Raw genomic sequence first — 24,756 nt, 5'->3', positions numbered from 1 at the left:
ACCAAACCTGCCACCAGCTTGCTCAGCCTGGGGCGTGGGGCATGGCTTGTGGACCCTGCGTCCCAACGCCCTGTGACCCCAGGGCCAAGCACATGCTCGGTGCTCAGGACACAGCTGTGAGATGTCATAGTCTGAGTTCCCCCAAGGCCGACCCTGAGGCAGGACTTGGGTGCAGGGTCCCAGGAGCCCCGTGGGGAGTGGGGTGCAGATGAGGTAAAGGAGAAGAGCCAGCAAAGCCTGAGCCCCGGCCCAGGGGGGTGCACCCCTGCTGGGGCCTCTGAGGACCATGTGGCCCCTCGGGTCTCCCTGCAGAAGACGGGAGCCTGGGGAGGCCCTGGACAGAGAGGGGAGCCGCCCCCAAGGCGGGGAGGGGGCGGTGAGCTGGGAACTGCAGCAGTTGCAGGTGACGCGGGGCCCGGGCTCAGGGCTGGTCCACAGTGTCCTACAGTGGGTGGGGAGCTTGCAGTGTGGGGAGAGCAGGACAGCACCCTGTGCAGAGGAGCAGGAACAGGAGGCAGAGGCCGGCAGGGGTCCACTCCCCGCCCACCGAGGCCTCCTCACCTTCCAGGTCCCTCCAGTGTATCCCCATCTTTGCCTAAGCTGCGTGGGATTGTTTTCTGTAACTTACACCCAAACGGTCCTTACTGAAGTGACACCACAAGCCCAAGCCCTGGGGACACACTCAGCCTCCCAGTGCCGCTGCCCCACAAGCAAGGCGGGTGGGCTGGGCCTTCAAACCCTCCACAGGGCGCTGTGGTGGAGTTGCTGTCAGGACCTATGACCTGGTGGCCAGTTCCAGCTGTGCCGTCACAAAAGCACCAACTCAATACTTTCTACCGTCTCAACACCTTTATTTGGATGTGGCTACTCAGTAAATCTTGAACAGGGATCCTCCCAGACGGCTGCCAGGCAATAAGGTGAGAGATAAACAGTGGATTTTCAAGATCTCGGGGCGATTAGACGGTGAGCCGTCAAGGACAGAGGCTAGAGTTTCTCTTCGGTGACGCCTGTGCCCCTCCCCCACCAGGAGCAGGAAAAAGCTGACACACAACTGTAAGCCCCAGAGTCGGTGAGACAAGTCCCTTCCACGTAACAATTCATTTCATTTCAATACGACAGCAGGCACGTGCGGTTACGGGGCTGTGCCCGACTGGCCTGGGCAGGAGCCCCAGCACAGACACCGGGGACAAAGGGCTGGAGCCCCCGCAGGTGGAGAAACATCAGAGCACAGCTTTCTGTTGAAAAACACTTCCTGTGAAACCAAGCGCCTCGATGCTGCGTTTCCGTGTGCACAACGCCAGCCTTTTCCTTGAGAATGGCCCCACAGTGCAGACGCCTTTGCGTGTCCAGGTCCGTGTGAGCCCTTCAGGCATGAGGCCCCCGAGTGGTCCAGGCCCCCAGCCGACACCACTCAGGGGATGGAGGGGAGTGGGTACACACGGGAGAACACGGACCCTGGGGCGGGGTCCTTTCCGGCCTCCTGAGATGTCCCACTGGTGTGACAGGAGCCCAGAGGAGAATCCTTGCACGTAACGTGCTGCCGCCTTCCCTGATGGTCTTTTCTGAGGGGCAAGGAGCCTCCAGTCCTTACGGGGTGGGGACTTGGAGGCCTGACACAGGCATCCAGCAGCCCCGCAGTTTTCTGAGAGGCCTGACTTGTGGAGAAGCGGGTTACACCCTCCTCTCCCTGGACCCTCCTCCCCTCCCCAGGTCTTCCTGTCTGACAATTTTGTAGAGTCAATCACTTATTTTCCCCGCAAATCTACCCCAAAGTTGATTTTACGCAGATTTCCCTTGGATCCCACAGCCGAGGAGTGAAGGGAAGGAAGTGGAACGGGGGGCGGGCAGTGTGCTCGTCCCTGTCAGCCTCCCCGGGAGGGGGAGCCGGTCTGGACCACTCTCCAGAGCAGAGGCGGAACCGCGGAGCAGGAACAAGGTCTGTGGATCTTCTTTGGATCTGGAGGCGTTGACGGCACCATGTCGATTTAAGAAAATGAGACTGAATGGTCCCATAAACCCACTATTGGGAACCTCACTGCTGAGGAGGAATCCCCAGAGAGGCCAGACGGTGGGAGGTCTGGAATTCTCAACAGTGAGGGCTTCGGATATTAGTTTTCCAGAAGATAGAGTTTCATTGTCAGATAATTCCAAGACACAGTTACTTTTCCAGGCAAAAAAAAAAAAAGACAAAAACACAAGTTTTTCATATTCATTATAAACTAAAATGTCCAAACAGATATGCCAGAGTGTGACTTCATCTTTGAGTCTGAAAAGATGGTCTGATAATCCCTGTTCTTGTTGATCTTCTGTTTATCATCCAGATGGCGAATGTTGATCACTGCTTTTGGGAGCCAATAATCCGGGTTTTATGGAGCCTCTCTCGCGTCGGCGCGGCTCCCAGCCTCTTCAGTGGTAGTAGTTGCTGAAGGCGTGGAGGGTGTACAGCAGGGTGGTGATAAAGGCGAGGAACTGGGAGAGGACGGGAGAAGGACCGTGTTAGAGACGCCGCCACCTGCGCCCCCCCCCAGGGCCCTCAGCCCCACCCACCTCCTCCTCCCCACCTGCCGCGGCCAGAGCCCCCCAGAGTCGCCTGATCGTCCTGCCTGACCGTCTCCCGGTGTGTCCACCTCTCCCTCGTCTCAGCCGCCCTCGTCCCTCGCCAGGACTCCTCGTGGCCTCGGCCTGTCCTCTTCTGCCCTCCGCCCCCTCAATCCACCGCAGAGGACACGTGCGCTCGTGGCCGCATCATGCAGTAAAACCCTGTGATGCCTCCCGCCTCTCAGGGCAGAGGCCATCGCCCCAACACGCCTTCCGGCCCGGCTGCCCGCTCCAGCCTCACTCTGCCCCGCTGCCCACTCACACTGTGATCTCATTCATTCATTCATTCATTCAACAGATATCTTTTAGGGACCTGCTCTACTTCAAAAATGACGGTGGCTACAACAGCGATCAAACGTTCAAAACCTTCTGTCCTCATGGAGCTTACATTTCAGTGGCAGAAGCAGAAAATAAACCAGGTAAACCAGCGGGGCAGTAGGTTAGCCGGGGACAGGTGCCCAGGAGGAAATAAAGCAGGAGGGGGGACGGGGAAGCTGGGGGGGACAGGGAGGACCACACTGAGAAGGTGACACCTGAGAAAAGAACAGAAGGGGCGAGGCAGCTGCCTCCTGGAGGAGGGCGTCCTTGCCAAGGCTGAGGCCACAGCGTGTCTGTGTGTTCAGGGGGCAGCAGGAGGACAGTGTGGCCGGAACAGCTGACCGAGGGCGAGCAGCAGGAGGGGAGGTCGGGGTGGTGCTGGGCGAGGCCCTGGAGGCCGGGGGGGCCATGGCAGGACGTGTCAGTTTAGGGCAGTTAGAAAGACTTGATGAGGACGGAAAGGAGGCAGACAGGCCAGGAAGGCAGCTCAACTACCTTGTGGCCCCCCAGTGGGTCACAGTGCTGCCTCCACCCCATTCTCATGCTGGAGACAGCACCCCATGCTGGACCCCTTCCTCCTGCTACCCGATCCCTGCAAGAGCCCCCAGACTGCACAAGACTCGACCTTTCTGTTCACAGTGACTGTTCAGGGATGGTTTCAGACCCAGCCTGTGAATGAGAGTGCTTCCCGGGAAGTTTTCAAGGTGGGATTAAGGAGGAGGGTTAGGCTGCTCCAGAGGAGGAATCTCCTGGCTGTGAGCTCCCTGCCACGTGAGGGCGCCGTTCCACAAACAGAAAAGAGGCCGCTGGGCAGAGCCTGGAAAGGGGAGGCAGAGCTGGCCTTGAGTCTCTGGTCCCAGTGGGCCTGAGGTCTCGGGGTCCTGCTCCTCCCACGATTCGTCTGGACCACCTGCCTCGGGTCCATCAGCCACCACCTTCCTCCTGTGGACCTCGCTCACTGCAGGACACGCAGTTCACCATGCTGAGGACTTTGGGCTCCATGCCACAAGCAGTGGGAGCCATTGAAGACCTTCAGTAGGAGAGAGAAAGGCGTTCCCGTTTGTTTTGGAAAAAAATATCCTGAGGGCAGTGTAGTGGATGGAAGAGGGCGCAAAGCTGAGGTGTGAAAACAGAAGACGAGAGTGTCCCCTGAACTTGGGCTTGGTGCTCCGTGAGCTGGGCACACCTGTTTACACGGGCACAGACACGCTCACACACACACCCCTCCTCCATCCTCCAGGCTCCCTCAGCCTGATGGTCAGGTCAGGCTGTCTGTTCCGCATGAGACAGAATTCAGCCTCAGGCAATACCCTCCCTCCGTGGTGGTGGTGTTCTCCGGCCCTCACCGAGGCTGTGCTGTTGACGAAGTAGTTGCTCGGGTTCTCGGTCTCAGAGACGATCGTGGCGTGCACCTGTAAGACGGCCGCACTCATATACAGGATGGCAGTGGCCCCGTGGTACAGGCTGTCCTGGAAAGGCAGAGCAGAGGCCTCGCCACGTGGCACGTAGACAGGTGAGCATTTCCCACTCTGACTATATAGCCGAGAAGAGTGAGAGAAGAGATGAGCTGGCTCCTGAATCTCCTGCCTTTTTTTTTGGCAGTGGTTCAAATGAAACATCTATGTAACCAAGAATAGTGGAGTAATATTTAGCAATAATAATATTAACACCTGCCAACATTGATTGGGTGCTTATTCTGTGCCAAGCTCTACGCTAAGCCCTTCTCTCATTTATCTCATTTAACCTTGTCAATTTTGAGGAAATGGAAGCTCAAGGTTAAGGTCAATGAATAAAGGGGTGAGCCAGCATTTGAACCCAGGCCACATTAACTGCAATGCTCTTAACCATGAGCCTTGTGAAGACCTACCGTGTGCTGGCACTGTCCTCACAGTGTACACATGTTGTCTCATTTCATTTCCACAGCTAGTTTCGTAAGGCTGCTACTATCATTACCTCCAATTCACAGATGAGGAAACTGAGGCTTAGCTAACACGTGGAAGAGCTGACTCAGTCAGGTTCATCTAACCCTAGATTTCCATTTCTGAGTCTCTGTGTTAACTCTCAGCAGTGTTCTTCAACTCAAAAAGACTGTCCTGCGGTCATTAAATGATCAGTTCTGGAAGGAATGTCATAACAAGTGAATCAACATTTCGCAACCCAAAATGAAATAACCAATTCAGGGAAACTCATCTGTAGATGAAAGAAAGCATTAGAGAAAAGACTGATGGGGTAAGGCTGTCACACTGAAAGAGGGACCGCCAGTCACCGTGTGCTGTGACGTGAAGCCGCTTATGAAGCGTTCCTGCCAGAAAGGTTTTAACTCATCTTCCATGAAGCCTTTATTTTTTTTCCTTTTTTTTTTATTGGTTTATAACATTGTATAAATTTCAGGTGTACATCATTATACTTCTATTTCTGCATGGATTACATCATGTTCTCATGTTCACCAGCCAAATACTAATTATAATCCATCACCACACACATGTGCCTAATTATCCCTTTTGCCCTCCTCCCTCCCCCCTTCCCCTCTGGTGACCACCAATCCAATCTCTATGTGCTTGTTTGTTGTTGTTTTTATCTACTACTTAATGAGTGAGATCATACAGTATTTGACCTTCTCCCTCTGACTTATTTCACTTTGCATAATACCCTCAATGTCCATCCATGTTGTCACAAATGGCTGGATTTCATTGTATCTTATGGCTGAGTGGTATTCCATTGTGTATATATACCACAGCTTCTTTATCCATTCGTCCCTTGATGGGCACTTAGGTTGCTTCCAAGTCTTGGCTATTGTGAATAACGCTGCAATGAACACAGGGGTGCATGTATCTTTACGCATTGGTGTTTTCAAGTTCTTTGGATAAATACCCAGCAGTGGAATAGCTGGATCATATGGTAGTTCTATCCTTAATTTTTGAGGAATCTCCATACTGTTTTTTATAGTGGCTGCACCAGTTTGCACTCCCACCAGCAGTGTATGAGAGTTCCCTTCTCTCCACATCCTCTCCAACACTTGTTGTTTCCTGCCTTGTTAATTATAGCCATTGTGACAGGTGTGACGTGATATCTCATTGTAGTTTTGATTTGCATTTCCCTGATAGTTAATGATGTTGAACATCTTTTCATGTGTCTGTTGGCCAACTGTATATCTTCTTTGGAGAAATGTCTGTTCAGGTCTTTTGCCCATTTTTTAATTGGGTTTTTAGTTTTTTGTTGTTGAGATGCATAAATTCTTTGTATATTTTTGAGATTAACCCCTTATCAGATGTATGGTTTGCAAATATCTTCTCCCAATTGTTAGGTTGTCTTTTCGTTTTGTTGATGGTTTCCTTTGCTGTGCAGAAGCTTTTGAGTTTGATGTAGTCCCATTTGTTTATTTTTTCTATTGTTTCTCTTGCCCAGTCAGACATGGTGCTTGAAAATATGTTGCTAAGACCAATGTTGAAGAGCGTACTACCTATGTTTTCTTCTAGAATTTTCATGGTTTCAGGTCTTACATTCAAGTCTCTAACCCATTTTGAGTTAATTTTTGTGTATGGTGTAAGGCAATGGTCTACTTTCATTCTTTTGCATGTGGCTATCCAGTTTTCCCAACACCATTTGTTGAAGAGAATTTCCTTTCTCCATTGTATGTTCTGGGCTCCTTCGTCAAAGATTAGCTGTCCATAGATGTGTGGATTTATTTCTGGGCTTTCGATTCTATTCCATTGATCTGTGTGTCTGTTTTTGTGCCCGTATCATGAAGTTTTGGTTACTATAGCTTCGTAGTATATTTTGAAATCAGGGAGTGTGATACCTCCAGCTTTGTTCCTTTTTCTCAGGATTCCTTTAGCTATTTGGGGTCTTTTGTTGTTCCACATAAATTTCAGGATTCTTTGTTCTATTTCTGTGAAAAATGTTGTTGGAACTTTGATTGGGATTGCATTGAATCTATAAATTGCTTTAGGATGTATGAACATCTTAACCCCAATCCAAGAGCACGGAATATCTTTCCATTTCTTTGTATCCTCTTCAATTTCTTTCATAAATGTTTTATAGTTTTCAGTGTACAGATCTTTCACCTCTTTGGTTACATTTATTCCTAGGTATTTTATTCTTTTTGTTGCAATTGTAAATGGGATTGTATTCTTAATTTCTCTTTCGGCTACTTCGTTGTTAGTGTATAGAAATGCAACTGATTTTTGTGTGTTGATTGTGTATCCTGCAACTTAACCATATTCATTTATTACTTCTAAAATTTTTTTGTTGGATTCTTTAGGGTTTTCTATATATAAAATCATGTCATCTGCAAATAGTGACAGTTTCACTTCTTCCTTTCCAATTTGGATCCCTTTTATTTCTTTCTCTTGCCTGATTGCTCTGGCTAGGACTTCCAATACTGTGTTAAATAGGAGTGGTGAGAGTGAGCATCCTTGTCTGGTTCCTGTTCTTAGAGGGCTAGCTTTCAGTTTTTCACCATTGAGAATGATATTAGCTGTGGATTTGTCATGTGTGGCTGTTATTATGTTGAGGTACTTTCCTTCTGTACCCATTTTATTCAGAGTTTTTATCATAAATGGATGATGTATCCTGTCAAATGCTTTCTCTGCATCTATTGAGATGATCATGTGATTCTTATTCTTCATTTTATTAATGTGGTGTATAATGTTGATTGATTTGCGAATATTGAACCATCCCTGCAGCCCTGGAATAAATCCCACCTGATCATGGTGTATAATCTTTTTAATGTATTGGTGTATGTGATTTGCTAGTATTTTGTTGAGGATTTTTGCATTGATGTTCATCAGTGATATTGGCCTGTAATTTTCTTTTTTTGTGTTATCCTTGTCTGGTTTTGGTATCAGGGTAATGTTGGCTTCGTAGAAAGAGTTAGGGAGCTTCCCCCCCTCCAAAACGATTTGGAAGAGTTTGAGAAGGATAGGTATTAAATCTTCTTTGAATGTTTGGTAGAATTCACCAGAGAAGCTGTCTGGTCCTGGACTTTTATTTTTGGGGAGTTTTTTGATTACTATTTCGATCTCCTTACTGGTGATTGGTCTATTCAAATTCTCTACTTCTTCTTGATCCAGTTTTGGAAGGTTGTATGATTCTAAAAATTTATCCATTTCTTCCAGATTCTCTAATTTGTTGGCATATAGCTTTTCATAGTATTCTCTTATAATCTTTTGTATTTCTGAGGTGTCCATTGTAATTTCTCCTCTTTCATTTCTGATTTTACTTATTTGAGCCTTCTCTCTTTTTTTCTTGGTGAGTCTAGCTAAAGGTTTGTCAATTTTGTTTATCTTTTCAAAGAACCAGCTCTTGGTGTTATTAATTTTTTCTATTGTTTTTTTAGTCTCTATTTCATTTATTTCTGCTCTGATTTTTATTGTTTTCCTTCTTCTACTGATTTTGGGCTTTGTTTGTTCTTCTTTTTCCAGTTCCTTTAGGTGCATTGTTAAATTGCTTATTTAAGATTTTTCTTGGGCCAGCCCCATGGCTTAGCGGTTAAGTGCGCATGCTTCGCTGCTGGCGGCCAGGGTTCGGATCCCGGTCGCGCACCAATGCACCACTTGTCCGACCATGCTGAGGCCGTGTCCCACATACAGCAACTAGAAGGATGTGCAGCTATGACATACAACTATCTACTGGGGCTTTGAGGGAAAAATAAATAAATAAATAAAATTATTAAAAAAATAAAAATAAAAAAAGATTTTTCTTGTTTGTTGAGATAGGCCTGTATTGCTATAAACTTCTCTCAGAACTGCTTTTGTTGTATCCCATAAATTCTGGCATGTCATATTTTCAATTTCATTTGTCTCCAGGTATTTTTTGATTTCTCCTTTGATTTCTTCATTGACCCAATCATTGCTCAGTAGCATTTTGTTTAATCTCCACATATTTTTGGCTTTTCTGATTTTCTTCCTATAGTTAATTTCTTGTTTCATACCATCGTGGTCAGAAAAGATGCTTGGTATTATTTCAATCTTCTTAAATTTATGTAGACTTGTTTTGTGGCCTAATATGTGATCAATCCTGGAGAATATTCCATGTGCATTTGAAAAGAATGTGTATTCTTCGGTTTTTGGATGGAATGTTCTGTATACATCTACTAGGTCCATCTGTTCTAGTGTGTCACTTAAGGCTAATGTTTCCTTATTGATCTTCTGTTTCGATGATCTATCCATTGGTGTAAGTGGAGTGTTAAAGTCTACTACTATTATTGTGTTACTGTCTATTTCTCTTTTTATGTCTGTTAATAATTGCTTTATATATTTAAATGCTCCTACGTTGAGTGCATAGATATTTACAAGTGTTATATCTTCTTGTTGGATTGTTCCCTTGATCATTATGTAGTGCCCTTCTTTGTCTCTTTTTACAGTTTTTGTTTTAAAGTCTATTTTGTCTGATATAAGTATTGCTACTCCAGCTTTCTTTTCATTGCCGTTTGGGTGGAGTATCTTCTTCCATCCCTTCACTTTCAGTTTGTGAGTGTCTTTAGGTCTGAAGTGTGTCTCCTGTATGCAGCATATATATGTGTTTTGTTTTTTTATCCAATCAGCCACCCTATGCCTTTTAACTGGAGCATTTAGTCCATTGACATTTAAAGTAGCTATTGATAAGTACATACTTATTGCCATTTTTTAACTTTTTTTCTCGGTGTTTTGGTAGTTCTTCTCTGTTCCTTTCTTCTCTTGCTCTCTTCCCTTGCGGGTTGTTGGCTTTCTTTAGTATTATGTTTGGGTTTCTTTCTCTTAGTTTTTTGTGTATTTATTCTAGGTTTCTGGTTTGTGATTACCATGGGGTTCATATACAGTAATCTATGTGTATAGCAATCTATATTAAGTTGATGGTCTCTTTAGTTTGACCTCTGTCTGAAAGCTCTACTCTTTAACTTCCCTCCTCCCACATTTTATGTTTTTGATATCATATCTAACCTCTTTTTTTTGCATTTGTATCCATTACCCTCTTATCATGGAAATAGATAATTTTTCCTATTTGTGGTCTTCTCTTTTCCCCTTAAATAAGTCCCTTTAGCATTTCTTGTAGTACTGGTTTCTTGGTGACAAACTCCTTTAATTTTTGCTTGTCTGGGAAACTTTTTATCTCTCCTTCCATTTTGAATGATAACCTTGCCGGGTAAAGTATTCTTGGCTGTAGGTTTTTTCCTTTAAGCACTTTAAATATATCATGCCACTCTCTTCTAGCCTGTAAGGTTTCTGCTGAGAAGTCAGCTGATAGCCTTATGGGGTTTCCTTTGTATGTAACTTGTCTTTCTCTTGTGGCTTTTAGGATTCTCTCTTTATCTTTAAAAAGTTTATTTATTTATTTATTTATTTATTTATTTATTGTGAGGAAGATCAGCCCTGAGCTAACATCCATGCTAATCCTCCTCTTTTTGCTGAGGAAGACCGACTCTGAGCTAACATCTATTGCCAATCCTCCTCCTTTTGTTTTCTCCAGAGCCCCAGTAGATAGTTGTATGTCATAGTTGCACATCCTTCTAGTTGCTGTATGTGGGACGTGGCCTCAGCATGGCTGGAGAAGCAGTGTGTCGGTGCGCGCCCGGGATCTGAACCCGGGCCGCCAGTAGCAGAGTGCGCGCACTTAACCGCTAAGCCGTGGGGCCAGCCCTCTCTTTATCTTTTATTCTGGACATTTTAATTATAATGTGTCTTGGTATGGGCCTCTTTGGGTTCATCTTCTTTGGTGCTCTCTGTGCTTCCTCTACCTGGATGTCTGTTTCCTTCCTTAGGTTAGGGAAGTTTTCAACTATTATTTCTTCAAATATATTCTCTGCCCCTTTGTCTCGCTCATCTCCTTCTGGGACACCTATAACACGAATGTTAGTGCACTTGATGTTGTCCAAGAGGTGCCTTACGCTGTCCTCACTCTTCTTAATTCTGTTCAGCTTGGGTAATTTCTTCTAGTCTGTCATCCAGCTCGCAAATCCGTTCTTCTGTATCCTCTACTCTGCTTTTGAGTCCCTCTAGTGAATTTTTCATTTCCAGTATTGTATTCTTCATTTCTCATTGGTTCGTTTTTATATCTTCCATTTCTTTGTTGACGTTCTCACTGAGTTCATCCATTCTTCTCCCCAGATCAGTGAGCATCCTTAACACTCTTTGTTTGAACTCTCTGTCACGTAGGTTGCTCGTTTCTGTTTCACTTAGTTCCTTTTCTGGGGTTTTGTCCTGTTCCCTTAACTTGGAACATATTCCTTTGTCTCCTCATTTTGCCTCTTTCCCTGTGCTTGTGTCTATGTATTAGGTAGGTCAGCTACGTCTCCTGCTCTTGGAGAGTTGACCTTATATAAATGATGCTTTATGAAGCCTTGCAGTGTGCTTCCCTCAGTTCCAAATGTTCCAGGAGTGATCCCTGTATGGGTTACGTGTGTTCTTCTGTTGTGGCGTGGTTGTTTGTCCCATAGGTGCCCACAGAGGCTGAGCTATGCCCCAGGTCAGCTGTTGTAATGCTCAGCTGCTTGTAGTTGTTGTGGGCCCTTCAGTCTCTTTATCGGGTGTGGGGTGTCCCAGCACAGTTGGCTGCAAGGTCTAATAGCAAAATCCTGTTGCCATGTTCTATTAAGTGAGTAGGCCCCAGCGTGGCAGGTTGTTAGGCTCAGGGGCTTACAATTGCTATAAGCCTCTAGCCTTTAGGTCCCTTGTCAACTCTGAGGATTACAGTCAGGTGGGGCTCGCCTCAGGCACAGGAGCACCCAATTGTTTCAGGCTTTGGAAGGTGGGGCCAACCCCCTATGTTGCTCTTTGAGAAGCATGAGTCTTCTGCAGCTGACAAGCCCTGCCACCCCCAGGTCCACACACACAGTCAACACAGTCCTGCCCTGTGTGCATGCCCCGACCTCCTGATGTAGACCCAGTCTCTCCACGGCGGGAGCTCCACACTCTCCACCACTGCCCTACACTCTCCACCCCCTCCTTGCACACACCCTGCCCAGAGGTGGACCCAGTCACCAGCCTGTGGAAAATCCAGGCAGCTCCCTTAGCAGGCCCACAAGCCCGAGGGCTTGTTGTCGGTTGGGGCCAGTCCCTACGGTGGGCTGCTTGCCCTGGCTGAGCTGGATTAAATCGGTGCTCTAGTGGGTGGGACAGACCCTGGGCTAGCAGGCGCCATGGAGAACTCCAATGGCGTCTGTGTCAGCATGCCCACACCAGGTCACAACAATGGCCACCACCAATGTCCTAGTCCCTGGAGAGGTCTCACCTCTCACCGAGATGCGCTCAGAGCCTATCAGGTGAGTCTCTTTTCCCCAAAGAGCTGTGCACCTTTCTTTCTGGTGATTTTAGGTTGTTTTCTGAAATGGGTGAGTTTGTGCATGGGCCCTTTAAGAATCGGTTTTAATTTCTTTGTGAGCCAGCTTTTCTGGGGATACTCCCCAATGTTTTAGTAGTAAGCAAAGTCAAATATTATGCCACTCGTCTCTATTGTGCTGGGTCCAAAAAACGCCTACAGCAGAGGCGCTCCCTGGCTCAGTGTCCCGCTCCTCCAGGAAGGGCTGTGTACCTTTGGGCTGCTCCCAGGCAGCCGTGAAGCTGGTGGCTTGTGAAGGTGGCATTTTTTCTCTCCAGAAGGGAATTTCTGTCTCTTCTGCCTCACTTAGGATTGTCGTTTGTTGCAGGATGTCCTCATGTCCTGTTTTCAGTTCTCTCTCAGGGGTAATTTTTCCAAGAGTAGTTGTAAATTGGCTGTGTCTGCAGGAGGAGATGAGTTCTGAGTCCGCCTACACTGCCATCTTGACTTCTCCCACATTTCAAGATTAGAAAATGCAATAGTATTAAGATGTCAGTTATCCCCAAATTCGGCACAGGTGTGTGGTGATGGGTTGTAATTAGTATTTGGGTGGTGAACATGATGTAATCTATGCAGAAATAGAAGCATAATGATGTACACCTGAAATTTATACAATGTTATAAACGAATGTTACTGCAATAAACAAAAAATTTAAAAAAAAAAAAGATGTCAGTTCTCCCCAAATGGATCTGTAGATTCAAAGCAATCCCAATCATAGACCCATCAGGCTTTTTCGCTAAAATTGACAAAAAATTTGCATGGAAATGTAAAGGACCTAGAAGGGTGAAAACAACTTTGAAAAAGAAGAAAGCAGTGGGCTTACAATACCTGATTTCAAGATTTATTAGAAACCTACAATAATCTAAACAGTGTGGTGTTGGCAAAAGGATAGACACAGAGATCAATGGTACACATAGGAGATCTAGAAATAAACCTACACATGTATAATCGACTGATTTTATTTATTTATTTTTTTGGCTGAGGATGACTGGCCCTGAGCTAACATCTGTGCCAATCTTCCTCTATTTTGTATATGGGTTGCCACCACAGCATGGCTGAGGAGTGGTGCAGGTCTGCGCCCAGGATCAGGGCCTGCAAGCCTGTGCTTTCAAAGAGGAGCATGCCGAACTTTAACCACTATGCCACGGGGCTCTCCCCATAATCAACTGATTTTTGACAAAGGCTTCAAGGTAATTAAATGAGGAAAAAGATAGTCTTTTCAACATGCGGTGCTGGAACACTTGGATATTCATATGGAAAAAAGATAAATCTTGACCTTACTTTAGACTACACACAAAAATTAACTCAAAGTGGATCATAACCCTGAATATAAAAGTCAATGTTTGTGGAGACTTTATAGAACATAACTACTGCAAATAATGAGAATCAAATGTTTAGCTGATACACACACACACATAGAGAGAGAGAGAGAGAGAGTCCAATAGAAAACATACAAAAGATTTCAACACACCCTTCATAGAGGAAGATGTACAAATGGTCAATGAGCACAGGGGAAGTTGTGTGACATCATTAGTTATTAAGGAAATGCATATTAAAATCTCCATGAGATACCACTATGCACCCACAGGAATGGCTAAAATTTGAAAAGACTGACAATAACAAGTATTGGTGAGGGGGCTGGCCCGGTGGCACAAGTGGTTAAGTGCACGCGCTCTGCTGCGGTGGCCCGGGATTTGCTGGTTCAGATCCCGGGCGAGCACCGATGCTCTGTTTGTCAAGCCATGCTGTGGCGGCATCCCATATAAAGTGGAGGAAGATGGGCACGGATGTTAGCCCAGGGCCAGTCTTCCTCAGCAAAAAGAGGAGGATTGGCATCAGATGTTAGCTCAGGGCTGATCTTCCTCACAAAAAAAAAGGTAACAACGAATGTAATTATAAAAGCAATAAAGGATACATTTAAAAAAAAAAAGTATTGGTGAGGATGTGGAGGAACTGGAACTCTCATAATTTCTGTGGGAGTGTAAAATGGCACAACCATTTTGTTTTCTAAAATGGTTTCCCTATAAACCTAAATATTCCCCAACCACATGACCTAGCCTTTCAACTACTAGGTTTTTACCCAAGAATAAAGAAAACATATGTCCACACAAAGACAAAGTTTTACTCATAATATCTGAAGCTGAACCAAGCCAAACGTCCATCAACAGATGAATGGATGAACAAATTATGACATATTCATACAATGGGATATTACGAAAATAGAGCAATAAAAGGAATGAACTGCTGAGAACTCAGCAACATGGATGAATTTCATACATACCATGCTGAGCAGAAGAAGCCAGGTACAAAAGTGTACATTCTGTGAGATTCCATTTATATGAACCTCTAGAAATGACAAATCTCATCTGTAGTGACAGAAAGCAGATTAGTGGTTGCCTGGGGCTGAGGGATGGGAGTGGTAGGGATTGAATGGAAGGGGCCCAGGGGAACTTTTCTGTGTGAGGAAAATGTTCTATATGTTGATTGTGATCATTGTTACATGGGTGTATATATTGATCAAACTTATCAAAATGTATGTGCATAATGGGTGCAATTTCTTACATGTGAATTATATGTCAATAAAGTTGGTTTAAAAATATGTGCTAACAACTAAAGACTAATAAACATCACAAGAGTGTCTCTAATATGAAATAGAGAGGCCACATGAACAGAAAAGGCAACTTGGAAGAAAAAGAGAGTATAAAGGGAGAAAAAAGCATCCACAAAATTATTAATAGCCTCAGAGAACAAAAGAAGGTAATAGATCCATGAAGCAAGTGAAGAACGCCTTAAAAAGGAAAATCGGATGGGGCCAGCCCCATGGCATAGTAGTTAGGTTTGTTGTGCTCCACTTCAGTGGCCTGGGTTCTCGGGTTCGGATCCTGGGTGTGGATCTGTACCACTTGTCAGCCATGCTGTGGCAGTGACCCACATACAAAGTACAGGAAGATTGGCACAAACATAAGCTCAGGCCCAATCTTCCTCAAGTGAAAAAAAGAGGAAGATTGGCAACAGATGTTAGCTCAGAGTGAATCTTTTACAGAAAAAAAAAAAAAGGAAAATCAGACCACAAAAGAAAGCTCTTGAAAATTTAAAAAAAAAAAGGCAACAGTAAAAATGAAAAATGCAATAGAAGGGTTAGATGATAAATGTGAGGGACCACCTAGAAAGTTGAGCAAAATGACAGAGATGGAAAGTAGGAAAGCAAAGAAGCTTATAGAATCAGTTCAGAAATTCTAATACCCGGGGCCGGCCCCGTGGCTTAGCTGTTAAGTGCGCGAACTCCGCTGCTGGCGGCCCGGGTTCGGAACCCCGGGCGCGCAACGACGCACCGCTTCTACCGCCATGCTGAGGCCGTGTCCCATGTACAGCGACTGGAAGGATGTGCAGCTATGGCATACAACTATCTACTGGGGCTTTGGGGGAAAAAATAAATAAATAAAATTATAAAAAAAAAAAAAAGAAATTCTAATACCCAAATAATAGAAGTTCTGAAAAAGTACACGAAAAAACAGAGGAGGAGGGGAAATCATCCAAAAAAACGCAACTCTGGAATCTAGACTGCAATAGAGCAATGCTTCCCATATATTGAAGGGAAATTATTTTTAACCCAAATTCTATACCCAGCTAAACTCTTAATCAAGTGTGAAGGTAGAATAAAACATTTTCACACAGGAACAGTCTAAAAAGCAATCACCTCAATTCCCATTAAACTATTTCCTAGGAATTTGCTAGAGCACGTGTCTCCCCAAATGAAGGAGTGAACCAAACAAGGCGCAAGGACTGTATGGACCACAGAAAACTGCAGAGCAACGTGGGAGAGAGGAGGGAGCATGCAGAGGGATGATGAGGGGACGGCTGGGCACCAGGTGTTGAGGGCGCCCTACACAGACTGGAAGGCTCTGGGAGACACTGCTTCAGGAAGAGGGAACTGATAGAATATCCGACATGTCTGACAATCTTGAGAGACTGAGAAAACAGCCACAGTACAGTAGAATTTCTGGGCTGAATTAATGATATGCAGGTAGAAAAAATAAACTCCTACCCTTAAAAGTAAACACAAAACAAAAAATCACAGACTATTATTAACTGTATGAAAAATAAAACTGCAACAACAATGAAACCTAAAAGAAAGAACAGGAGTCATGGCACATTAAGTGGCTCGTCTCTGAGCAGGCGTGGAGCTGACTCGGAAGTCTGGCTGTGAGGGGAGAAGAGCAGGATTCAGGGAGGGACTTCTTTTTGGTTTGGTTTGATTTGGGTTGTTGTTAGTTTCCTGTATTTTGGTCTTTGCTGTTTCTTTGTTGACCTGTTTTGGTTGGTGTTGGTGTTGGCATTGTCTTGAGGAGGCAGATATTTGAGAATATGCTGTTAGGGGAGCCCCAGCAGGGAGCAGGGCGGCCACTGAAGGTTGGGGCTGGGGGAATGTTGGAAGGAGCCCTGAGGTCCGAGACTGTGGGGGGGCATTGGCCAAGGGCAGGTGGAGGGGCTCCATGTGATGGGAGGGTGGAGGTAGGTCTGTAGTGTGGGAGGGACGGGGCAGGAAGAAGGAGCCCAGGAGGGACAAGACAGGGGAAGTTCCTCTCATGGGCTGCTTCTTTTAATTTTTAGAAGTAGGAGATGAGGGCACTCGCTGTGCTGGAGAGAGAGACAAATGGCGACTTGAGGAGACCATGAGTTTCAAATTAGGTAATGGGTGGACCTCCACTACTGGCTGAGGGCCTGCTGAGGTTGGAGGCAGGGAGGGCGGTGGCCAGATGCACCAGCTCTGCAAGTCAGAGTGTTCTCGGCACAGTGGGTAGGAGGACAGAAAGACAGAGAACCGTCTCTCCTTGACCAGGGAGGAAGGAAGGGTCCCTGGTGCCCACTCTCTGGGCAGGTGGCAGGAGAGGGGTCTTGCACGTTGTCTTGGTCCAAATGCTGATGTGGAGGCCCAGAGGGAGCCAGAAATCAGGACACCAAACCCACATGTGTCCATGTGGTGCTGCCCAAGAAAGAAGGGGGCCTTTGTACATCCTTCTCCCGTGCCCCTCTCCCAGCCACCTGACACCTCACAGACCCTGACGGCCTCTGCAGCCACATCTTTCTCACAGCTGTCTGGGAAGTAACTTCTCCGGACCTGAAGAGATAGAGTTTGCTTAAGCAAGCAGGGGGCCTCTTCCTGCTCCTCACAGATTGGGGGGTCCATTCCCTGTGGGTTTATTCTCCCACCCCAGCAGGCAGAACATACTCATTGAGAGGAAAGAGGTGGATACTTTCAGGGTGGAAAGAGCAGGATACTGGTGCCTGAAACACCACCATGAAAGCCTTCCTTGAAGATTGTTAAGCATCTCCTCCTAAAATGCAAGCATCTTCAGGAGCAGTGGCCCTTTTGAGTTCCAAAGGTGAACGGGGGCAGCTGAGGACCTGTATCCAGCCAGGCCTGTGTTGGGGGAGTGGGGGAGACAAGTGCTCAAGGGAGGCAGGGAACATTGGGGACACATTAGTCTATGTGACCCTTCCGCAGGGACGGCTCCGTCCCTGCCTGGGCTCTGGGTCGGCCTGCCCTGGTTCAAGGTCTGCCTCAGGCACTTAGCAGCGCCCTCAGATGGACATTGTTCAGTGTCAAGAACCTGCTTCCGCATCCACATGGTGGAAATGATAACAGGATTGTTGTAGGACTGTTGTGAGGTGAGAGCAGAGAATGTGTGGGGAGCTCTTAGCTTCAGTCACACTGAGAAGCCACGCCGGCCACTGGGGACCCTCACGTGTAACACAGAAGGGAACAAAGCTGAGCAGATGGTGAGGGGCTTTCTTGATCCCTTCATCACCCCCTCCCCCCACCTTCCTGCCTAGTGAGGCCAAAACACCTGTCCCTTTCATTACAGCAGGGGGCAACGACAGATCATGGAGGGCACCCTGTGGGGAGACCCCCGAATGGATCAAGCATCCTTCACCTGTTAGCATCAGGGGCCAGAAAACTGCAGGACTCAGGTGAGTGGGGTGAAGGGCAGGGCAGCCCTAGCAGAGCATCTGACCGACAGGCCGGCGCTGGGCACACTGTCTCGTCGTGCATTCCTGTCATTGTTTGCCCAGGGCAGGGCACAGGCCGAGACGGGGGCCCCAGCCCTGCTTATAGAAGTGAGAGGTCCTGGAAATATGCTGTCTGTCCCCCTGCACTGCCCCTGCTGGCTGTCCCTTCCTGGCCTGGGTGACAGGAATGAGTCCTAGGAGGGGCCCTCGGGGCCAATTCCCTTCCTCCTCCCTCTGCCACAGCCCATCCTGGGGGCTGCACAGAGCCCCTCAGTCCTGCTAGCCTCACTCTAGCCTGTTGGGGTGGGTGTAGGGGAGCATCTGCAGAGAACTCGACAGGGCCTCTGCCTGGGAGGTGGTGGTGAGGGGGAGCGGGTGCTTGCAGGCCTAAGGAGCAGAGGCTGGGTGTGTGGAGAGCCAGGGTATCAGAAGCGGGAGCTGGCTAAGTATGAGGACAGCTCCCCTCCCTGGAAGATGTGATATACCAGCTGGGCAGGGATGAGGCAGGTGGATGACATTGTCATCCTCATCACCATCATCATCCTGATCATTAACATTCATGGTACACTGTAGGCAGAGTGCACTGTGTGATTTGAGCATGATGCTCGAGGACAGCCGTGCTCCTCACTGTAATTCTGGTGGATGTGTGTCCTGTGTGATCCACGAGATTGTCATCAGTTCTAACCCAAACACTGAAGACCACAGCATCTCCCCATGGGCCGCAGAGTCTGGACACTGTATCCTCACACTCACAGGGTGGCTGTTTTCACCCCCTGGCCATGTCATCAGTGCAGGTTGCTAATTCAGCCCCTGTCTCTGTTCAGCCTCAGTGTAGGTGGCAGAAAACAGTGGAGTATCTTAAAACAGGAGGGCACAATGCCCTGAGGTCCATCCATGTTGTCACAAAGGGCAGGATGCTCTTCTTTTCATAGCTGAACAGTATTCCACTGTATGTATAGATACACCACATTTTCTTTATCCATTCATCCATCCACGGACACTTTGGTTGTTTCTAGGTCTTGGCTATTGTGAAAAATGCTGCATTGAACGTGAGGGTGCAGATGAATATCTTCAGGATAGTGATTTCCTTTATGATAAGTTAAATAGAGAGCAACAAATACTGTGTGATCTCACTTATGTGTGCAATCTAAAAAGAGAAACAAACTCATAGAAACAGAGATCAGATTTGAGTTTGCCAGAGGCGGGGAGGGGGAGGTGTTGTGATAAGAGGTGCTTTTTAGAGTTTGGTTCTAGAATGTCAATGAAACTCATCTCCTATAAACTGTGTCCTCTCCGGAGAAGGGCAGATCCAGTGCGGATCAACTGTGAGCAGAACAGGGGTCAGGGGGCTGGTTCCCAGAGGAGGACTGTGTGTGGATGAAGCCCCTCCCGGGCCCCCCTGCCCTGCACTGGGAAGGCCACCAGGAGAATGCCCCCAGGAGGGGCCCCAGAGCCCCACGTAGCAAGGAGGCCACAGCCACGGAAGTCACAGGAGAGAGCCTCCCACATGTCCCGGGTGGACGTGACCCACAGCTGCCTCTGCTGTGGCCTCCCCTGATGCCACCCTCAGCACATGTTTGTGGGGACCGTGGTCTGTCCTGTCCTGCAAGCTGTGGCTCTTGGTCACATCAGAGACATCAGCTTCTTCTTCATCCTTTCTCAGGCCCAGGGGGCATTTAGCTCTTTGTTCCAGGAGCTTAAAAACCCCCAGTTACTCATCTTCTTTACAAAGCACAGCTGCACTGGGGGGCCCTCTGGCTTTGTGGGGTCTGCAAAGTGGAACTCGGCAGCTGCCTGAACTGGCATTGTGGTGACTGCAGCTGAGAGCAGCCAGCCCCTTTCAATAAGGACCTGGACTCGGCCATGTGGCCTGCTGCAGACCCGGCCAGGGGTCTGGGGCTGTCCCAAATGCCCGGCCTCATCCCCCTCTGAAGCCCCTGCCCACTGGCATCAGGGCCACTACAGGGTCTCCTCTGACTATCACTTCCTGAGAGGTCAGGGGACAGACCCGCATGAGGACAGGTCTGGGCACCCTGGGCAGTAAGCGGGCACAGGGCCCCAGGGACAGAAGGAGCAGCCCTAAGTCCAGCTCCAGGTCTCCCAGCTGAGTGAGTCTGTTTCCTCACCTGTAAAAGGACGGTCGTGGCCATCTCCTGTGGCCACGGGGAGGATGACAGGAGGCTATAGAGATGGAAGGTGCTTACACAGTGCCTGACCCAAGGCAAGAGCTCCAAAAATGGCAGGAGGATGGTGACACAGGTGCAGACATGGGTCCCTTGGGCTGTTGTGTTTGGGTGTTGGTGCTACTTGATCTTTGGTCCAAGTCAGGGCCACCAAGCAGGCAACGTGTAAGGAATGTCCCATCTGCCCCTGGAGTGGCACCAAGCTATGCCCCAGAGGTTCCCACCTACCCAAGACCCAGAGGCAGAGAAGTGAGGCAGGCTGGTGTGGGAGATCAAAATTGGCCACCCCAAAATATGTCTCTTTACCTTGATTATTTTCCCTGAGCGACATTTGACCTCCCCCACTAACTGCCTAAATGAATTTAACTCTGGGTATGGATAATTTACATTTGTAAGGGAAATCTCCATTTGTAAAGTTATCGCTCTCTCTGTACTGGGAAGAGGGGGGATGACCTTATCTCTAGAAACTCTTATCAGTACAGAAGGAGAGGACTTAAATCTGTACACTCTTATTACTGTGATTTCTGTCTGCCTCCTGTCTCCCTCTCCACCCCCAACATCCTCCTTTGTCTTTATCTAAATCTATTTAAGGTGAAACTCTCCGCCATTTGTTGAGAAACTCAGTTTCCCCGGTTTTTCCCATGTATACATGTTATTAAACTTTGATTTTCGCCTGCTATTCGGTCTCATGTCAATTTAATTTGTAGCCCAGCCAGGAAGGACTCAGAATGGGTAGAGGATAGTCTTCCTCTCCCTTCACTGGCCACAAGAAGTTTTGGGGGCCAGACACCATCCTCCATCACCAGGGACCAATGGTCCCAGCACACAGTATGTGCTCCATCAATACCCTTTCTGTGGTCTGATACCTTTGGCTATTGCCCAGCAGGCTTCTTAAATGCCCCCTTCCCCAGCCCCTTCCTCCACAGGCACGTGGGCTTCCAGGGGAGCAGAGCCCCTAGCAGGAGGCCTGCCCATCAGCCAGCACTGGTACTTACAAACCCTTCCTAAGGAGCTAGATACAGACAGAGCTGAGCAATGAGATGCGTAAGCAAAGGATCTGGACCAGGGTGGGGTGGGGGAGGAAGGGTGGTCTGGGTGAAGAAAAAGCAAGACCAAGGGAGGGAATTTCTTGATGCTGCCCATCCCAGTAACATCCAAGGTGAATAGGATGCAAATCAATGGCCAAATGAAATGGCAAATTTCACAATGACTCAGGATGGGAGGAAGGAGAGTCATGTCAGAGCATCATCTGCAAAGCCTTGGACTAACAAGGGTTTTATCCTTAGACCAATTTGCAACTGAAAAAGAGAAAACAGTGAAAGACCATATTAAAGTTCCTTTAAAGAGAATGATTAAAATTTCAAAACAGTGAGAAACTCTTAGGAAATTCAACTAACTCTTTGGTTTCTTTTTTTTTGATGAGGTTCAACAATGCACCTCTATCAGCATCACAGTGCTGGCTACCTGGAATGTGATCAGGCAGTTGAAAGAGTGAGACTGTTACTGCCCAAAAGGGGATTCGTCTGCCCACCACAAGACATGCCAATAGTCAAGAGGCAAGGTGGTAGGAGAAAAAGGACTTTTTTATTACAGCTTGCTAGCAAGAGGGAAGAGGGCCAACTAATGTCTGAAAAAAAAAACATCTTCCGGGGCATATAGTCTTACAGCAGTTATATAGGCTGGTGGGTTCTAGGGGAGGGGGTTTGGAATGTTGATCTTCTGGTCTTACAGACTGGGAGTGGCCACACCAGACCTTTCAGTTTTCATTGATGATGGATATCAGCATAGACTCTCTGTTTGGGGGTCACCACATTCCTAAGGAACTCAAAGGAACAAAGTTATCATCTTATCGCAGCTGGGAGGTACATGCACAAGCAGGGGTCGTAAAATCAACACAGCAATTAGATCTCCTGGAGGGTGCATATCCAGTTGGGTTAGTTTGTCAGAGGTCATTCAAAGTTACGATAGAGTTTCTTTTCTACAATGGCTTCCCTCATGTCAACCTTGTCTTGAGCCTGTATCAAGACTTCCCTCAGTCAACACTGTGTTGCACATTTTGTTAAATACATGACAAACTTCCTACCATTTCTTAATTTGCACTTTAATTTTTCAGGATAAAGCCCCAATCAAACCTTTTCCTCCTAATTTACTATGAAGTTTTTAACTTAAATTTTGTTTTAAGTGCACTCACTAAAAGTGGCCGTTTTCTAGTATAATTATCCTGGGATAACAGAGGACCTCCTGGAGATACCGCTGAGACCCAAGTTAGTCATGGGTCCCCAGGGTGGACGGGAAGGAAAATGTCACCTAGTGAAACTTCTGCCTGAGGCTTGAAGCTTTGCCCTCACAGCTGCTCCCCAGAGGTCAGCCAGACCCTGCCCGTCCGCCTCCAGGCTGAGGGCTGACCGGGTTCTGAGGCCCCTGTTCTAGTGTCCAGCTCTGGAATGTCACGGGTTCTCTGAGGGAAGGATGAAGGAGCACTTGACACCAGGAGCTGACTTTCAGGATTCCTAACTGAGGCCCCTTCCTATTATCTCCTCTCCTTTCACCCGGACATCTCACCCCGAAACATGGCCTCATCACTGTCACCTCACTTCCTGTCACTCTGTAGTCTGGTCCCCTTCCTCTCCTCTGGAGCAGCCCAAGGAAACCCTAAAAACAGTTTATTATCCACATCACTAATTGGAACAGACCACACAGCCCGCCGCCCAGAACATTCTGATCAGCTTCACAGAGTGACAAGAAACTTCTGCACCTGGTTTTCTTGTGGCTTGAGGACTTTCTAACTGAACACTGACCGCTTTGTCTTGTAGTAAAAAGAAGGGACCCCCAGGCTGGTACTTGGCAAGTTTCCAGAGAGGGTGAAGCCATCTGACGCCCCTGGTAGCTGGGAGGGTGGGAGACCGAGCACCGGGCTCCCTGAGTGCAGTGGCCGAGCACAGACAGCTGTCATCTGAACTGCCATTTGATGCTGCCTCTAGAGATTCCATCTAAGCCAAAGGATTCCCCAGAAAGAAACTGAAATGACTGTGATCCTGATACTGCGGAAGTAACAAAACGCAAAAAACACCCCACAAAAGTATTGAACGTAAAGGCACTTTACAGAGTATTTCAAAGGTTTATCATCTTCCAGCATGGACATCTGCAAATATTTGTTGGGCAAGTTTTATCCTTATGACATGTAGAACATCCATGAAGACTCAGAAACACGCCACAGGATGGGTGCTCAAAAGAGCCTGTGGAAAATTCCAGTAGAGAGTTCTCAACATCCTGTCCAGGGGTCAGCAGGGATCTTTGTTTCGTGGTCTTACAGATCACAGCCCCCGCTTCCCACCCCACTGCCCCCTTTCACAAATAGGAAATGACCCTGAAAGACAGCTCAATAGTTAGAGGTTAAATGCAGCAAGCCCCTAACCCCGACATGAAGGTATATGGGAGAGACAACATAACACCCACGAGACACACAGTTTTGCTCTTCTTTTGGTTTCTTATTCCACCATTGAGAGCATTTCTGCATTCTAAAAAGTTAGGCTGCACCTCTATGGAAAACGGTATGGAGATTCCTCAAAGAATTAAAAATAGAGATGCCCTATGATCCAGCCATCCCACTACTGGGAATCTATCCAACGAACCTGAAATCAACAATCCAAAGAGGCTTATGCACCCCTATGTTCATTGCAGCATTATTCACCATAGCCAAGAAGTGGAAGCAACCTAAGTGTCCCTCGACTGACGATTGGATTAAGAAAATGTGGTATATATACACAATGGAATACTACTCAGCCATAAAAAAAGACAAATTCGTTCCATTTGCAACAACATGGATGGGCCTGGAGCATATTATGTTAAGTGAAATAAGCCAGAAAGAGAAAGACAAACACTGTATGATCTCACTCATATGTGGAATATAAACCAACACATGGACAGAGAAAACTGGACTGTGGTTACCAGGGGCAGTGGGGGTGGGGGAGGGGGTGGGGGGTGGGCACAAGGGGTGAAGGGAGTCATATATATGGTGATGGACAATCAAAAATGTACAACCCAAAATTTCACAATGTTAGAAACCATTAAAACATCAATAAAAAAAAAAATATATGAAGCCCCGGGCCGGCCCCGTGGCTTAGTGGTTAAGTGCGCGCGCTCTGCTGCTGCACTGACGCACCGCTTCTCCAGCCATGCTGAGGCTGCGTCCCACGTACAGCAACTAGAAGGATGTGCAGCTATGACATACAACTATCTACTGCGGCTTTGGGGGAAAAAATAAATAAATAAAATTATAAAAAAAAAAAAGTTAGGCTGTAGCACGCCCGGCGGCAAAGTGGTTAAGTTCGTGTGCTCTGCTTCTGATTGC

General features: G+C 47.2%; 1 protein-coding gene across 1 annotated transcript in view; it reads right to left on the bottom strand.

Annotated features, from left to right (window-relative positions):
- Positions 1–2,406: 2,406 nt before the first annotated feature.
- Positions 2,407–24,756, bottom strand: part of LOC131403273 (myelin and lymphocyte protein-like) — a 41,320-nt gene continuing 18,970 nt past the window's right edge. The window contains exons 3-4 of the mRNA XM_058537526.1: positions 4,263–4,385; positions 2,407–2,469 (exon numbers count right to left, since the gene is read on the bottom strand). Of these exons, the coding sequence (XP_058393509.1) occupies positions 2,407–2,469; positions 4,263–4,385 (186 nt within the window). The remainder of the gene's footprint in view (positions 2,470–4,262; positions 4,386–24,756) is intronic.

Source organism: Diceros bicornis, unplaced genomic scaffold, assembly GCF_020826845.1.
Source record: "Diceros bicornis minor isolate mBicDic1 unplaced genomic scaffold, mDicBic1.mat.cur scaffold_625_ctg1, whole genome shotgun sequence".
In the NCBI taxonomy this organism is placed as follows: Eukaryota; Metazoa; Chordata; class Mammalia; order Perissodactyla; family Rhinocerotidae; genus Diceros; species Diceros bicornis.
This window is presented reverse-complemented; position numbering and strand designations above follow the sequence as displayed.